General features: G+C 36.1%; 1 protein-coding gene across 1 annotated transcript; it reads left to right on the top strand.

The window, feature by feature from the left end:
• Window positions 1-14476: 14476 nt before the first annotated feature.
• LOC111891710 (cytochrome P450 98A2) lies at window positions 14477-17503 on the top strand. Its single transcript, XM_023887779.3, has 3 exons — window positions 14477-15109; window positions 15840-16237; window positions 16792-17503. The coding sequence occupies exons 1-3, from the start codon at window positions 14611-14613 to the stop codon at window positions 17434-17436; spliced, it is 1542 nt and encodes a 513-aa protein (XP_023743547.1). The 5' UTR covers window positions 14477-14610; the 3' UTR covers window positions 17437-17503.
• The last annotated feature ends 2213 nt before the right edge of the window (window positions 17504-19716 follow it).

Genomic DNA, 19716 nt, shown 5'->3' with positions numbered 1-19716 from the left:
TAGTTGGTCTTTGTTTTATCCAAAACATCACAACTTACCAATTTCAAATGTACAAGAGTAGAACACATTTTACTCTAACATTTGACAAGTGTTAATAAACCTTCTTGAAGATATGTCACTCAAGGTACAATCTTGGAGTATGACTCTAAGACTTGTTTTGGAACAAAGTATGACTCATCTTCTTGATTTAACCACTTCAACAATTCATGACTCTTCTTCTTAGCCATAAGAATGCACTAAGATGTCCTTAGAGGATGAATTGTGATATGATTTCTTAATCATTAAGATGATCACAAAACATGATACTAAAGTACTCTCCCATCTTTTCAGATTTGAGAAACTTTTATCTTTCTGCCTAATTTAATTGTTCTCATTCGTTCTGCCATACATCAAAACTTTTCCAATGTTTCAGAATTATACTTAAACTTGTAAGTATAACCATATTTACTAAACTTTAGTAAATCATGAAGAATAGTCTTATCGATCTTTTGTGGTGGACCTGACCAGCGCAGAAGAATGTGTACTCGATCCCTTAGTCTTTCACTTGACTCACATATATATGTGAACAAGGAATTAGTCTTAATTTTCCAAAGATGAAAATTCTCATTCATCATACAACTTGCATGATTCCAAGTTTCGGTCCAATTGAAAACGTGGGTGATGAGAATCTTTCCTTATTTGGTAAATTTAGACACTACCACAAATGAAAGAACCAAATTCATATTTCCATTATTGCTAGAAACATACAAACATCAATTTTTCATAAATGCCATTGCAAGGAGATATAAAATAAAGTAAAACCAAATTTTATTTATTTATAAACGCGGAAAAAACTTTTTCCTTACAATGCAACTTTAATTGAAAACTATGTTATTACATATTTTCTAGCAATCTATCATAACTCCTAAGTAGTAGCTCAAGAATCCGATCTTTGAACCATACGATTGAAATCCATCTTCGCGATCAGATTCAACATACTCTTCCTTTAAGTTTCCTTCCCTTTGCTTGATCCTTCCAAACATCAAAATGTAACCGAGTCACATTTTGTATTAAGAATCATCAATTAAGAACTTAACAGAGTTAGATAGTGGATTTACCTGAAGCAGAGTCAAACTTTTTGATTCTTACTTCTCTCAGATCTTTCAGGTAGCCAGGGCAGCTTCGCAACCAATACCCCTTCCTTTGGCAATAGAAACATATGAACTTTTTGGTAATGGTACATGGGACTATCTCAGACTTAGCCTTTCTCTTTACCATTTGGTCAACCGAGTTGACTATGGCCAATCCCTTTCCATTGGGAAGAGAAAGATTTTATGGATATCCAATGTTACCATTGTCCATGTCCATGGAAGTTTGGGAAGTTGATCTTCTAATCAAATTTTCTTTACCAGTGCTCCAAATCATTGTTGATTCAGAAGCATCAAGCAAATAGGTAAGATCATTAAGGGTAATGTCATAGTCTGTTACATAGTAGTCCTTTAAAGAACTCACTATATGACATAGAAAGTGATTGGAGAACCTAGTCACAACCAACTTCCTCAAGACTTTGACACCCAACTCTCCCGGCTTGTCAATATGTGACTTCATCTCCAAGATGTGAGCACACATAGACTTTGCTTGCCAATAAGGCTTGAGTGACCTTGAACTATTCAAGAACTTGTGGGTCAGGGAGAATAATTGGAGGAGGTGGAAGAAGAGAAGTGTGATTTCCATGAGATTTGGGAAGATCACAGTTGTCTGAACCAGACATCCACAGTGGGAAAAATTCAAGTTAGTTGATTTAAGTCCTTAATAGACCATCCAATATGAAATATTAAGGCTAGGACCCAACACAATATTTTATAACTTGGAAGAGGGATGCCGTAATCCAAGCTATAAAATATTTAAAGATAGGTGAATGACGATTCACCAATTTCCACCATGAAAAACGAAATAATTTATTAGATTTTAATTGGATTTGAAACTTCTAGATCTTTTGAGATTCATTGAACTTTTCAATGGAATGTTGCAATCTCGATTGTGCCCTTCAAGTTTTGTGACTGGGATGTCGCAGATCACAAAACAAGGTGTGAATAACCATGAAAATATACTTGGTACCCTTAATATTTATCACTTAATCGATGTGCCGGTTAACCACACACGCTCCACCGATCCTATGATAAACATTAAGTTACCCTTTGCCTACCTTTTTAAATCCAAGTTAGTGTGCCAATTAGCCACACACTCTCCACTAACGACTTAAGCAAAGTGCAAAGTGTAATTTCATAGGTTACCACCAAATTCACATTTTCCTAAACTAAATAAGATTGGGAATTTATAAAAGGTTTAGTTACTTTATATTTATCATTATACTTATAATGAAGGGAGAATTTTAGTCCTTGTCCTACCCGTTCGACTAACGACCCTCCACCAGTCAAGGAAGTGGTGGGTGAGAATGACACCCGTTAAGTTGCCATTTTATAGGCAACAACCTTATACCCCCCTATAGATCGGCTTCGTGAATGAGGCCTACTAATGGTAAGACATACTTGATCTTATATATATATATATATATATATATATATATATATATATATATATATATATATATATATATTAACTTATAATACTATAAAGTATAAGGGTCAAATTTGAACTTTTAAAATTCTAAGGTTTGGAATTAAAGTGTGTGTGAGACTTTACAAATTCCAAAACTTGAGGGCAAGTTTGAACAATTCAAAAAACCTTTAGATTTTCATAACTTATGAGTTTATTTAAGGTTTTATAAACTTTAATGAAGAGACTCTTGAACATCCATAACTTGAGGACAAGTTATGGAGTTCATAACACAATTTATGATGAAAAAGACTCTTCAATTGTGTAACATATGAATTTTAATGGATCTTTAAAAGAAATGACTTTTGGTAATCCATAACTTGAGGACAAATTATGGACTCCATTAAAATACATTTAGATCAAGAATTAACTAACAACCAATTTGCAAATAATTCCTATGATCTACCAAAACTCATAAGTGTATGAACAATCATATCAACAATTTCAAGAATTACATAAACACACATAAAACTTAAAATTTTGATAACAACCTTGAAATTGGTTTACCATAATCATTACCACATCAAAAACAGATTTTATAAGTCCAAAAGAGTTTAAGGTAAAATTCTAGACCAATTTCAGCCTTAAAACTCAAAGATATGCTGTCAGGGGGTCCAACTCGTCAAGTGCAGGAACCAACTCGACGAGTTGGATGAATTTAGGCATGGACTCGTCGAGTCCCTTAATGGAATCGGCGAGTCAGCTGTCTAGACAGCATACAAACTTCGATTTTTAGCAATTTGCATCAAGTATAAATGAAAACAAGCCTAGGCACTGATACCACTAATGGGTTTTGAGCATTATAACACTCCTACGGTTTATATGCAACCATATAAACCTTGGATCTATGTTTTCTCTATTATACATGCAAATATTTTATATTCCAAGGTTTCTTCCTAACTAGCATAATATGAAGCAACTATACTACAAGAATCTAGTATAATGACATACCTTTTGATGGAGCTTGAAGTCTTGAACCTTTAAGAGCCTAGTGCCTCAAGTGTTTCACCTCAAATGGTTCACACAACACCAAGAACCTTTGGAATAACTTGAGAGTAAGGATACTTACACCAAAATCGGTTTTACCCTCTTGTGTACTATACACTAGTGCCTAGCACCCTTGTGTACACACTCTGGTGCCATTTCTTGAACCATAGACCTCTTTATATAGTGTGGAGGATTAGGGTTACATTCATGTAAACCCTAATACCTATAACCTTTCATTTCCAAAGGATCCATGGGTTAAACATTCCATGGACTATCCATGAAAGCTTAGCCCAACCTAAATAAACTTGGCCCACCATATATAAAGGTCCATATTTAATTAGTTCCTTTTGATCACTAGATTAATTCTAAATTAATTCTTGATCAATACTATGTAACAGCCTGGAATTTCAGGTATTGTTATAATTATGTTTTTGGGGTGTTTTAGAGGGGACTCGGCGAGTTGGAGCCTAGACTCGCCGAGTAGGATCGCGGACCTGGTCGCGGGTTCGCGACTGGACTCGACGAGTCTGGATATGGACTCGGCGAGTCTGCGCTGTTTAGCGAAAACCCTAACCGTTCAGGTTTGGGACGTATATGAGGGACTTATTGGCCGTCATTGTTCACTTTAGCCTTCTGAGAGAAACCCTAATTCGATTGTGTGCATCTGGAGCAAGGTTGAAGACCATTGTTGATTTTGGAAGAGTTGTTGTGCAAGGAAGAGAAGGCTTGGTTAAGGGAACAACAAGAGAAGTCACGTTCTGAGGATTGGGGACACAGAGAGCACATTATTCAGGTAATAATTCGAGTTACATTCTTCTATGTTGATGTGTATATGGATTTAGGGTTTATGGAACCCTTTTGTGGCTAGATTGAATGTTACCTTAGTCCCCAAACGATTGGAACCCTGTATTGGGACCTTTAGAGGTCCAGAATGTCCCATGCCTGAGCATTTCGGGAATCAATGGAGGTTTTGGATTGGAATCCTTATGCCTTAGGTCAAAATGTAAATTATGAGTCATGGGGTGTATTATGAGCACCGAAATGGGGACATTACGTGATGAATCAGTCTAGGAAGGCCAGACCTATGAATGGTCGGAGCAGTTCTGACCTTAGAAAGCAGTTTGAGCGGTTGCATGGCATGGACTCGCCGAGTCCGATGAACAGACTCGGCGAGTAGCTTGAAGATTAACTGGAACTCGTCGAGTTGTTCTTCAGACTCGGCGAGTTGAGTCGGGGTGGCCCCGCGATTCTTCCACGAGGAACTCGTCGAGTCAAGAGGGATACTCGACGAGTAGAAAGGGAATATTAGAGAATTGGTGAGGACATCTAGACTCACCGAGTCGCCATAGCACTCGCCGAGTCCGGTCAAGTTGACCGTTGACCAGAGTTGACCTATGTCTGACTTCTTAGGGATAGTCAAACTTAGAGATAAAAGTGTTAATAAGAGATATATGATGTTATAGGGAGATTGTAGCTCGGCGGATCGAGCACGAGTGATTTCGGGATTTGCTAGCTTTCGATATTCACGAGGTGAGTCTTCTCACTATACTGTACCCGGAAGGGTTTGATTGTATGACCGTAAGGTCAGATGTGATATATGTGCTATATGTGGTAAGTTATTTGTTATATGTGCTATATATGTTATGGGCCGGAAGGCGATTATATTATGGGCCGGAAGGCATTATGTTATGGGCCGGAAGGCGTTGTGTTATGGACCGGAAGGTCGGCGTGGGTAGGACCGGAAGGTTTACCCAGCAGGGACGGAAGTCCCCTGAGACACATGGACCGGAAGGTCAGGGCCTGGAAAGGCGTATGTGCGTAAGTTGTATATTGGGGAACTCACTAAGCATTTATGCTTACAGTTGTTATGTATGTGTTTCAGGTACTAGCAAGGACCGTGGGAAGGCGCCGGCGTGATGTGTACACACTGATTGATGTTTTGAGATCTTGGGAATTCTATGAATTGCATTTTGACATAACACTTGGAATAATTATGCTTTGTTTGAATGAAAATACTTTATTTTTGAAATAAAAAAAATTGTTTGAAAATTTGCGTTGTTACATACTAACTAAATAATATTATTCCATATTAATATATTAGAACTTATAATATATTAATATCAATAACTATTATCCTTTTTCTCATTTTATCTATCCAATTGTTCCGATGCCATGCAACCCAAATGGACCATGCCAAATCGGGTCAAGTACATACAAATTATATTTATGGACTTAGACACTAATCCAACATTCTCGCGATCCTCGGAAGTACCTGAAACACATAACACATAACACGGTAAGCACGAAGCTTAGTGAGTTCCCCAAAATACCATGGACAAATAATTAGCCACTCGAGGCTATAGATCTGTAAGACCCTCCAATCAATGTGTCTCAGTGGGACCCTCCAGTCCCATAGCTCGTTGGACCCTCCGGTCCGGTCTAAGTGAGGACCCTCCGGTCTCATAGCTCGTTGGACCCTCCGGTCTGGTCTAAGTATCATGTAATATAACTGATAACACATATTACACAGAATATGCATAACTCAATCAAGCACATATGACCCTCTGGTCACACATAATTACCACTCTAGGTAAAGTATAGTGAGAAAACTCACCTCGTAGCTAGCAAGTAATAGACACGTACTCGGAAATCTCGAACTAGCCTCCGCCTAACATATTAGATAACCATCTCTAATCAATATCCCACTCTTACTCAAATACAAAAAAAGTTCTCTTACTCTCTTTCTAACCCTTGGAATAGGTAAAAGACCATTTTACCCCTCCATTGTCTCAAATGCTCATACTTGACCCAACCATAAAGTCAACAGAAGTCAATACGAGTCAACAGTCAAAGTTGACCTGACTCGCCGAGGGCACTCTTGTGACTCACTGAGTCCACTCGTATCCTCAGAACTCTTCCTAGGGTTTCACTCAGCTCGTCGAGTTGACCCCCAACTCGACTGGCTATCACTGGGTCCAGAATGTAGTGGCAACCTGATCCGACTCGTCGAGTCATCTCATAGACTCGGCGAGTTGACTCATTCGAATTTCTCATTTGGGCACCTGAGGTCAGATCTGCAACTCCAACCTTTAGATCTAGCCACCTAATTCTCAAAAGTCATGTAAAGGTTTGATCTTGATGACCATGCATGACATATATTGCTCTATATGCCATCACTACTCCATTAATGCTTCCAAAACACAAAACTCCTTGGTTGATTCACTAAGGGGTCGTTTGATAGTTGCTAACTGAGTAAGATCTGACTGAGTCAGAGTCTGACTGGGTCTGAAGTCTGACTGAATCTATATCTTATTGAAACCATGTTGTTTGATTATGGCCTGACTGGTTGTGTTGACTGTTGAAAATGACAATTTTACCCTTATGTTCTATTTTTTCGTGGTATGACAAAAGAACCAAAAACACACAAATACTAACAAATGTCTAATATTAGGGGGCATTTTAGAACTCCAACTGAGATGACAAAAACACACCTAAGAAGAGACACTGAGCAACCCAAAAATGATTTCAACATGCACCTCATGGGCTCATGGCTGTAACTTAATTCATAGATCAAGACCTTTAAAAGAAAGAAAACTCCATAAACCATTATTTAGCTTGTTCGCTATTTGTTTGACTTCTTCCATATACTTCATAATGGTTTTTTAATGCAATTCAATTAAAACAACAAACAAATGGCCTTTTAATGCAATTCAATTAAAAGAACATACTAATAGTTTTAATAATCTATAATCCATCTTGCTGGCTAGCCTTAAGAAATCGGAAACATAATCAACAACAACCATTTTGAAACATGCTTAAATATCATATGGCAAAGGTTTAGAAGATATCTAACAATCAAGTAATTTGATATCCATGCTATCCATACAACAAAATTACATAAATGAAACCCTCAAAACATATAAATACGTCTGGAAGGAAATATCTAAAGCAAAAGAATAACCAGATGAGAAATTTTGTTGAAATCCTCTTGCATAGCTGCCTGGCCTTGCATACTATACATACTATGTAAATACATCATAATCAAATCTCATCTCAACTCGATTCTTTATTTCATACAAACAATCTGATATAAACGCATGGTTTGATTTCATATAGATACAAATCATATCATCAACTGACTTCAGAAAAAAAAAACCAAATACGTACCTGTTGTTGTGGAGGTCGACACTGCCAGAGGCTGAGAAGGTGTCAAAGTCGCCTGAGGAAGCTGCTGATTTCAGGTTGTGTGGACGAGGAGTTGTGGAAAGGAAGAAACGATGCCAACTGTTGAGTAGAGGAGTGCGTTTTTGAGTGTTTTCTTTTAGGAAGCAAGGGCACAAAGGGAACGATGGCTTTTCTTTTTGGGTCAGCAACAATTTTCAATTGGATCGAATCAGTAGATTGGTTAGCTATTGCCGACCGAGTTAAGCCAATTTGGGGCTCTACCAAACAGCCTGACCTGACCGAGTCAGCCGAAACTTGCTGACCAGACCCAGTCAACTCATTATCAAACAGCCCCTAAGTCTCTAAACTTTTGGACTCTCTAGACCTCACAAGGTCCAGATCTGAACTCTAGACTCAAAAAGGGGCTTAATGCATCCATAGCCCCATCAAGAAGGTGTTACAAGCCCTAAATCTCAAGAACATGAGATCTAATCATCCTACAAGAAAGGTAAAAGATTTTTAAGTTGATTTGAAGCTTGAGATGAAGAAGAAACAGATCTACTCGCCCTCCCTTCTTGATCTTTGATGAACCTTCCTTCCTCTTCAAGGAAATGAGCCAAAAAGAACACAAGATTAGCTATCCTCACCACTCTAGCTCACTATGGACGTTAGGGTTTCTCTCAAGGGTGTAAGGGTTCTGGTGAGACGAAATGGAGGCTATAAGTGCCCTTAAATAGGCCGCAGGCCTGAGAATTTAGGGTTTCCTTCAGCAGCACTGACTCGACGATTCGGCTCTCAAACTCGTCGAGTCAGCTCATTAATCCACGTCACCAGTCGCGACTCTACTCGACGAGTCGAGGCACCAACTCGTCGAGTTACTCGGAAAACTCCAAAAATAAATAAGTAAATTAATATACCTGGGAATTCGGATGTTACAGACTGAGTTCAGCTTGGCGTCTTAGTTCCATTGATAAAATTAGATGAATGGAGTCCTTTATGCTTCAACAATAAGATTAATCATATGCATTATATATGAGCCCTAGTATATCGTATGGTTTTGGCATGACAAATCGATATCATAGAAATACTAGCAAAGCCTAAAGGATAGTAGTCAAAGGAAATCTTAAGTGTTTGAATACATCCTTGATCCATGGCTAGTAAGGAAGAAATCAGTGTAACGAGTTACATGATGTAGACTTCCAAACTAATAAAGACGATTCATGTTTGTAGTTAGGATTCATGTTCTTATTGAACGTGAGAGTGATAACTTGGAAGAGTTCCAAGTAATAGATTGTACCAGTCTATGTAGTCAAAGTTGATTTATTCCTTCCAACCTTTGGTAGCAGTCTATCATTTAGGTAAACGCATATCTCTATTGAGAACTAGAATCTTGAACATCTGAGTTTGACAAGATTTTCGTTTCACACGTTCATCAGATATCTAGACAAAAGGATATTTGATCACTTACATTCAAATGGATCAAACATTAGGCTTCAAGATCTCAATACTTAAGTGGGAGTCTATTGGAGATATGTCCACCAATACAACATGTTAGTAACACAATACTAGTTACATGAGTCTATTTGGATTACACACTTGGCTTAACAAAAAAGCAAGAATAGTTAATCAGTAAGATGGATTAATTTGTTATTTACTGATTTATCAATGAAATCAATAGAAAGTAATCATAATGACTATTTATGCAATAATAGTCATAAGTTTTTATTATGGCAATGTTACATAATTTGATCAAACTTGGAGGCTATGAAAGGATCCTAGTATTTTTGCCTTATATAAGGCACAGAAGACTATAGGATGGCACTAAGGAAACCCTAAAACATGCCAAAATTCGTTCACCCCTCACTTCTCCCCTCATCCATCCTTTTGACAACACAAAACACAAGGGTTTTGTGATTCCAACTTGGTGGCCAAGGAATGGCCGCCTTCCTTTATTGTTGCTAAAGGGTGCGACACTGATACAGAGACTCTATTTTGGGTCTTTAGGATTCTTCTTGACATAGAGAAAAAGCTTTCTCTTAATTCCCCTTGTAGTTAAGTTAATTGCTATTAATTGTTGAACAAGGATCCATGGTTCAATTATGATGCTTTTGTGCTTATTGATTATGTTTTGATCATATTGAAATTAGCATCAAGTGATGTAAGGTGTAATTCGGCCTGGCCGAGTAAGGGGTCTCAATCGGGGTGGTAAAATACTAATTATCTACTATAAAAGTTACAATCTTTAAAGGTAGAGCTAAAACCATATATACAGGTTGCTTTCCTGTTACAAATATTGTCACACCCCAAAACCGGAACGACGGAAACGTTCTGGGGTGGATGATGTCATGTCAAGTATCACAACACATGCATTATAGTAATCAAAGTACAACAAAACATTGCATTAATAGTAATAGGTTTACATGGTTTACATTACAATATATCAAAGTAATACAAGTAAATAATATAGGTGCAGCTTGGTACTAAACTGTCTTCGTCAGAAGCTCCGGGGATGTACCTGTCTAATGCTGACCTGAGAATACAAGTTATTTGAAAAGCGAGTATCAGCATTTTTACAAATTCTGGTGAGTTCATAAGTATTTAGTGTCATTTTATTCAAATAACTTTAATAAAAGTGGTAGTTTTAGAGTATCCAATAACTTAGAGTCTTTTCCAGAAAATCCTATATTTTCTTTAATAAATGCAGTCTTCTACCAAGACTGGACGGAGTTATGTGGTAAAAATTAGTTTTCCCTTAATCGCTATCATTATCAAAATACAAAATTTGATTATTAAAGAAAGCAAGAGAAATCAGGGAAAATAACATATGCCTCAGCAGTGAAGACTGCTGACTAAGGCAAAAGGACTCATAGACTCCAGGAGAGTATCGAACAAACGACACGCCTGGCTCAGTCTAACAAAGGGAGACACAGACCCCAGACGGTACAAATGATAGGTACGGCTAGAAAGGTCTAAAAATAGAGACTACAGACCCCAGACAATATCAAATGAAAGACACAGCTAGTAAGGTCTAAAACAAGGATTATAGACCCCAGACAGTATCAAATGAAAGATACAGCTAGCAAGGTCTAAAAACAGTGTGACTCTGAGAGTGGGTTTTCAGCATACAGTGTAAAGTACAGTGTAAAATACAGTGTGAAATACCATTACCTTAAGGCCATGAATTATAAGGTAACCTGGGATACTCGTAACCATACTAACCGACACTAGAGTACCTGACGCCCTGCAAGCGTCTATAAAATGTGACATTTGTCACCCCTTGGCTTGGTAGGCCGTGGACTGTAGCTAGTATTCAGGGTGCGGGGGTGTCAATCCCGTATAGATCTATACACATAATGTCCGCTCTCCCTACAGGAGACTCTGGTTACCAACTAGACGAAGGAGAAGGCCGTGTCCCGAAGATGCATCCCAAATAGTGGGTAGTGGGTTTCCAATATAAGTGCTGAACTAGAGGTAGAGACTCATAACCGAACTGACTAGAGTAAACCTATATGTCTATGCTCGTATACATAATATATAACTAATGAATCAAACGACCTTCGGACGGACATCCGATCCCACCAGACCACATCTCAACGAAGAAAAGGAAATAGGGCGAACAAGCCTTCCTAAGTCCTTCAACCATTATTTCTATGCATCTATACAAGCATAGGCATACATCCAACTACGTTTGAGTGTTTAACAAGTGGAAAACATATCGTGAAGTATAATCAAATTGTGATGTATAACCGAATCGTGTGGAATAATCGAATCGTGAAGTATAAGCGTACAGTGTGGAATAACCGAATCGTGATGTATAAACGTACAGTGTGGAATAACCGAATCGTGATGTATAAACGTACAGTGTGGAATAACCGAATCGTGATGTATAAATGTACAGTGTGGAATAACTGAATCGTGAAGTATAAGTGTACCAAATACAAGTGTGTCATGAAGTAGAAGCGACAACAAGTGAAGTAAGAGCGTCTAATAGGCATAAGCGACTACAAGTATAAGCGAAATAGAGGCAATAACAAGTATAAACGCATCACGAAGTGAAACCGTTATCAAGTAGGAGTTTAAACTAAGAGGGAGTATCAAAACATGGAAGAAAACCTTTATACTTGAGAAAATCACAACTTAGTGTTCTTTGATAAAATAAGTTTGAAAACCTTTAGAAATTCTTTGGAGACTTTTCATAAACCAGTTTAAAATGAACTTTGATAAAACAGTTTTAAGTAAGAGTTTTGAACAAGTGAAAACCTTTTGGAAAACCATTTATAGTATCCTACTCAGCAAAACAGTTTACAGTGTGGTAAATCCTTGTGCATGCGGGTTATCAATCACATGTGATAGATATGATAACTGGCATGTTTAACTTGTATTCCCCCTATAAAACATGTAAAAACATATAAAAGGTTCATTCAGGGGTATAAACTCACCTGGTGTAAGTGGATCCGACGAAGGTGCCGGTTCGGTGCTCGGTGTCAAGTAAAGACTTGGAAACACTTAGTGACCTATTTAACATATGATAACATATGTTCACATACAATTAGTACATTTAATACTAATTAAACAAGTATACGCACCCTAAAGAGCAGAAAACACTTTGGTTAAGGGTTAAGGGTGTCCCGGGTAACATTTAAGGGCTTGAATGACTTAGGAATGGAGTTTACCCTCCAAAAGTAAACTCTATATGTAGTGTTTACGGCCCTGGGACAACTCCCCATGATTTTACGGCCGTAAACTCATGGTGAGGGGGTTCTAGTATGCTTAAAGGTCTCATATCAATTGTGGAATTTTCCTAGGTCCAAATCTAAAAGGTATGAATGGATTTAAGGCATCATATGGACCATTTGAGGAGTTTACGGCCCTAAGCAAGGGAGCTTACGGCCGTAAGCTCCTATACACTCATTCTTTTGATGTTTTGAAGTCTTAAATGGTAGAGGATAAAATCCTAAGCATTTTTCCAAGTCAAATGGGGAGTTTAGGGCACCATTTAACCCCTTTATAGGAGTTTACGGCCCAGGTACCCTTTCATTAGGGGTTTACGGCCGTGAACTCCTTATGGAGTTGTTTTAATTGAGTTTAAGGTCCCTAGCTTGTTGGTGGTTGATTCTAGAATTTAATCCAAGGCCATTGGTGTGTTTAAGGGCATTTTTAACACACAAATATGAGTTTACTCCCCATGAAGAGGAGTTTACGGCCCAAGCATGTTCTTGGGCAGTAAACTCATGTTTACTCTTCAAAAACTCGTTTCAAGGTGTTCTAAGTCTGAATATGTAAGCCTAAAAGTCATATCTAAGCCTTAGAGGCAATTTGGAGGGGTTTTGAGGCTTAAAAACCCCATTAAATGGTGTTTACTGTCCAAGAGTGTTCTTAGGCCGTAAACACACCATTTTGTCCATATTTTATGTTTTAAACTCGAATTTGTATGCTAGATAAGCTATATAACAAGTTAGGATAGTTTACCTACTCGTTTGGGGCTCGAAACGGACGATTTTTGGCTCGGGAAAAAGTTGTAGAGAGAGAGAGAGTTTAGAGAGAGAGAGAGAGTAAAAAGGTGGAAATGGAGTTTACTCTCCCTTATATAGGGGTTGGAGTTGAAGCTCAGTGGAAACGGGGGCTTTTGGTCGCACCCGATTTAGTGGTCATAATAAATTTTAATTTTTTCCAAATTAATATGGAAATGTAAAGTAAGTGTCTTTATTTATCTTATCACGACGTTAACGACATAAAATATAAATAAATAAAACATTTATTTATTTTACGACCTCAAATTAACGGAACTTTTATACAGTGGAATATTTCGTTAACGGTAACGGGGTAATGTAACGGAATAAACTTTGGGTTGTCCCAAATATGGATCAGGTGACACTGAGTTTTAAACACTTACATGTAGATAATTAGCTGGCAGAAAACTTTCTAAATTAAGTTATATAAATGGTACAATATCCAAGATTCCAAGTATAGATTTGAAGTAATCAAGTGTTAGGAATTAAGATACAAATGTAAGTGTGAATATTTTCGTCAAAAGCATTAAGCTTCCAAACGCAATAATCACCAAAAGTTAGACGAGAAAAACTAATGTTGGTTAGCTTTAAACGTAAAATAGAGAATAGAATTTACAAGTCATTACTTCATGATCGGATGTCCCCCATAAATTTGGATGATGTGTAAAATCAAATGCATACATCACATAAAGCATCAACGGTCGGGATTAAATAACTAAAAATCCAATGGGTTGAGTTTATATCCCAGTTTATATATGAGGATCGTATAATGTGATTTACCTAAAAAGCTGCATCGACAAATCGAAACATATTCAAATTTTACAGGTTTCATCTTCAAATAAACCTATTGTCATAGAACAGAAGTCGAAGGAGGTTGAAAAAAGCCTTATAAACAAACAGAAAAGGTTTTCTCAAAGAACAAATTCGATATTTTTACGATGGTGATACATTAAAGATAAGCAAGGTGGGGGCATATTCGGCATATGTGATGAAGCTATATCTCCTAACAATTACCCTCAGGTTAAATTGCTTAGTGAAAGAAAAAACATAACAAATGTACTTCTCCAAGACAATAAATATTTAAAAAAAAAAAAAAAAAAAAAAATAGCCTTCAATTTGAGAAAACAAATAAACAAATAACGTTTTGCTTTTTGTATGTAGTAGGTTGCAGAAGAAATTCATAATCCCCACCTACCCAGTTCCCACTTCCCACCCCTTGTTTACAACATTTCTGACCATTCACGTGGACCAGAGCGCCACCAAGCGGTCAACCAAAGCCTCATTACAAATACACCACCTAACCAAACCCCCTTCTCCCACAATCCCACTGAATCTCCACCACCCACCATCAACCATGGCTGTGCTGCTTCTGCTAGCCGCCGCCATCCTCTTCGTCTCCACCGTCTTCTACCTTCTACCATCCATCTACCAACGCCTCAGGTTCAACCTTCCTCCCGGCCCACGCCCACTTCCCATCGTCGGAAACCTCTACGACGTCAAACCTGTTAAATTCAGGTGTTATGCCGAATGGGCGAGAACTTATGGCCCGATCTTCTCTGTCTACTTAGATTCGAAGCTAAACGTGATTGTTAACAGCTCGGAGTTGGCTAAGGAGGTGCTGAAGGAGAATGATCAGCAGTTGGCTGATAGGCATAGGAATCGGGCGACGATGTCGTTTAGTAGAGGTGGAAAGGATTTGATCTGGGCTGATTACGGACCTCACTATGTGAAGGTCAGGAAAGTGTGTAATTTGGAGCTGTTTTCGCCTAAGAGACTTGAAGCTCTGAGACCTATCAGAGAAGATGAAGTCACTGCCATGGTTGAATCCATTTTCAGACACTCTACTGATCTTGGTATGATTTTCTTCTTGATTCAGTTCAATTTGGTTTCGTTTCTCTTCAATTGTTCATGTTTGCTTTATGGATATCTAGATCTATGTTTTTTGTGTTAAATTCGCTATAGTCTATAACTCTATCATATCATTAATCATATTAATTGCATCGCTTTTGGTCGATATTAATTGAACTTAAACCTTACATTGAAGAACAAGAGTTCAAGTTGAACAAGTATCAATCGGTGGTGATGGCTTAATCCATCTTTGATCTTTGACTATTTATTCCTTAATATTGTTTTTTGTTTTATTTAAAAGTCTATTTTCTATCATTTCTTTTCCAGAAAGAACATATACTTTTTTGGGAACTTTTTATTGCAACTATACAGATTTCACTTTTGGATATCTTTATTAGTTAATGTTGAATTTATGATAATAATATTGTAATTTAATGTTGGAAAACCTAAAACTGACTTCAGATGTGACATAATCCTGCCAGCCGGCCCCAAACCTGTTATAGTGGAGTTAGGTAGAAGATTTTGCTCCACATTATTATTTTTATATTAAAAACTAATTCCATATTTTTAAAGATCGTAGACAATGTTCTTATTGTGCAATTTGGAATGAAATGTTAACGTAACAAAAATCGAAACGAAACAGGAATAAGACTTGATTTCATAAAGATGATATACAACTCGATTATGCAAAAGACGTAAATACCCTAGCTTATGATTAAAATAATTTGTGTGCAGATAAGCGTGGAAAAGCCTTACCGTTGAGGGGTTATTTAGGAACAGTTGCATTCAACAATATTACAAGATTGACATTTGGGAAGCGATTCGTGACTCCCGAAGGTGGAATGGATGATCAAGGGCAAGAATTCAAAGGAATTGTGTCTAATGGGATCAAGATCGGTGGCAAGGTTTTCATGGCCGAGAATATTCCATGGTTACGTTGGTTCTTTGCAGGTGAAAACGAGATTCTTGCTAAACATGAACAACGCAGAGACCGACTTACAAAAGCCATCATGGCTGAACACGATATTGCACGCAAGAAAACCGGTGGGACCCAAGAGCATTTCATCGATGCTTTGCATACACTTCAACAAAAGTACGACCTTAGCGACGACACAATCATTGGACTTCTTTGGGTATGTAATTACCATCTAATGTGATAAGCTATGTTTGTTACACATGACAAGACAAATTGTATTGCGATTGGCGTACATTAGTCAAACATTAGACTTTGACTGCGACTAATGTCAATAAGACGAAAGTTGTATTTTTGTTACATCTGAAAAAATGGAACAAGGTGGGACAACAACTTTCGTTTTGTTGTCTACGCAAAAGACAAGAATGTCCATGTCTTTCTTATCATTAAAACTTTCATAAAAAGTGTGTCCAACCCGGGCCTAGCCCGGGTATGGACATGTTTTCTAAGACTTTTGGATGATAAGGATTAAAAAGGGTATTTTTGTCTTTTGTATCGACAAAAGAACGAAAACGAGTCTTTGTCCAACCTTATTCTATCTTTTTAGGTGTGACAAAAAAAAAATTGTCTTATTGACGTTATTCGGTTCAAGTTTAATGTACGCCAAACGCAGTACAACATGTTATGTCTTATCAAATGTAAGAAACAAACAAAACGTAAGTTTCCATAATCTTTATCGAATCTTTCGACTAATTTTTCAAATCTTTTGAGCAGGACATGATTACAGCAGGAATGGACACGACATCGATCTCGGTGGAATGGGCAATGGCGGAGTTAGTAAAGAACCCACGGGTCCAACAAAAGGCTCAAGAAGAGCTCGACCGTGTAATCGGAACCGATCGAATCATGTCAGAAACCGACTTCTCAAAGCTTCCATACCTCCAATCAATAGCCAAAGAAGCCCTAAGATTACACCCACCTACCCCATTAATGCTCCCACACAAAGCCAATGCAAACGTAAAGCTTGGTGGATATGATGTTCCAAAAGGTGCAATCGTCCATGTTAATGTGTGGGCCATAGCACGTGACCCGGCCATCTGGAAGGACCCGGAGGAGTTTCGGCCAGAGAGGTTCTTTGAGGAGGATGTGGATGTAAAGGGTCATGATTACCGGCTACTGCCTTTTGGCGCCGGTAGGAGGGTGTGCCCGGGTGCACAGCTGGCGATTAATTTGGTGACGTCTATGTTGGGGCATCTTCTGCATCATTTTGAGTGGACCCCACCTGCAGGAATGAAGCCAGAGGAGGTGGACTTGACGGAGAATCCGGGGATGGTTACTTACATGAAACACCCGATTGAGGCGGTGGCGACACCACGGTTGCCGAATAATCTGTACAAGCGGGTGCCTGTCAGCGTGTGATTTTCTAGGGTTTTGTAATGTGAACTGTTTGTAACTTTGTTTTATGGAATGGGTTTATTTTATTTTATTTTATTGAGCTTCTTTTTTTTGGTCAACTTTAAAGATTTTGTTATATGGATTGTGGAGGTTAAAGCTTTAGATTTATAGGGGATATTTTGCCAAATTATTTCTAAAGAGATGAAGTTATAATAATCTTTTGTAACTTTTTTGGTGACAAAAAGGTGGAATAAAATTTAAATTTTTATTTATTTGGTTAGTTTTTATAATAAATAACTATTTATGTTTTATTATCTAATATATCTATATTATATGTATTTTGGTCTTTGATAAATAATCGATTGCAAAAATGGTCATTTTGGTTGTTAAATAATTTTGGTCCAAAAATATTTGGTGATAACAGTGGTCAATTTTTAATATTTTTTGTTGTTTTAGTCTCTATCTCATTAACTTAAAAGAGTTTGTTCTTAGCTTTTTCAAAAATAATAATTGTATCATTATGGACTATTTATGTAATTATGTTTTTTTACCAAACTATAAAACTATTTCTATATCTCTTTCTTTTTAATTTTATTAAATTGTTATACATTAATTTTTTTTTTTTGGATTAATTTTTTATTAGAATATTATATATTAATAAATATTGTTTTAATATATAATATTTATATAGTAATAAATATTATTTTATTGAACTATTAGTCTTTTTTAGTTATTTTTTTTATTTTATATTTGTTGGATTAACTATTTTTATTGGATTATTATATATGTTAATAATTATTATTTTAAATAATATATATATATATATATATATATATATATATATATATATATTATTTTATTGGATTACTAGTGCTTTTTAAAACTTTTAATTGTTTTTAATTATTTTAATTGTTTTCTTTATTATTTTAAATAAAAAATCCAAAAAGAAATATCATTCGTCCCACCTCTTCTAATTTATTTTAAGTATTTGAAAGATAACATATTTTGTATAACACAATCATCATCCTAATCTATTTTAAAAAATCTCACTCTCACCACCACTATTGGATCGAATGATAATGCAAATGTTGTCCAAAATATATTATCTTCTAAATATTTAAAATAAATTAGGAGAGATTGGTACTTGAGATTTAACTAAAATAATTAATCTAATAAAATTGAAATTAAAAAAAAAGTATTAACTAAAGAAACTAATAATCCAAGAAAGTAATATTTATTAAGATATAGTGATTATATATTAAAAATAATATTTAATAATATATAATAATTGAACAAAATGAATTAATCAAACAAAAAAATTAAAAAGAATAACTAAAAGAATTAATTTATAATAGTTCAATAAAATTAAAATGAAAAGATATAGAAATAGCCTTTGTAGTTTAGTCATTAGATACAATGGTCATATAAGGTAAAATTATCATTTTAAAAAATAATTAACAACCAAGTTGTTAAGATTAATGAGATTGGGACAAAATCGTACAATGTATCCAAAATTGGATCACCGATATATCATCAAACTTTTTTTTATCAAAATCATATATTTTTAACAACCAAAGAGATTATATTTAGAATTTTATGTAGAAGCAACATGATCGAAGTTTCCTAACTTTTATATATGAAATATGAAATATTCTATTGATAGAATTAAACTTTTTTTAACAATTAAATACATTGAATTGTGAAGTAAAAATCTTGATTGTAAATAATAAAATCCGCGATCAAATACTAGTATTTTTTTTAATAATATATCAATTAATAAACCTTCATGTGGGTCGTATTGAGATCTATAAATGTTGAAATATATCAAGGAGAGACATTAAATAAAGCACGTGATTTGAGCTGAGTACAAAGAAGAATGACTTCAAATTGAATCCACCTAACCTACCTACTACACAGCCCCAAAGTTTCAAAGCACATGTGCTGATGTGATGTGAGGTGCACTCCAGATTAACTGATTAAGACTACAATTCAAATATCATTATATCATCATATTTTTTCATAAATGTATATTAAAACTAATGTTTTAAAAATTATTTGGAATCCGAAGGCGAATTTAGGAATCAATCTCTTTAATTATGATCAGTTTTATGTTTATAAAAAACCCCGATTGAATAGGTTATATTGAACTATTAAAACCCTATTTTAAAACTAATTTAAGTAGATTGGTGGTACTTTCGATATCTATTTAGACTTATTTTATTATTGTGTATATATCTTTTTTTTATAACTAGTTTTGTAATTCCATAAATTAATATAAGACGCCTTTAAATATGAGATAATCAA

Source organism: Lactuca sativa, chromosome 5, assembly GCF_002870075.4.
Source record: "Lactuca sativa cultivar Salinas chromosome 5, Lsat_Salinas_v11, whole genome shotgun sequence".
In the NCBI taxonomy this organism is placed as follows: Eukaryota; Viridiplantae; Streptophyta; class Magnoliopsida; order Asterales; family Asteraceae; genus Lactuca; species Lactuca sativa.
Note: the sequence above shows the minus strand (reverse complement) of the source record. Positions and strands in the feature narration are given on the sequence as shown.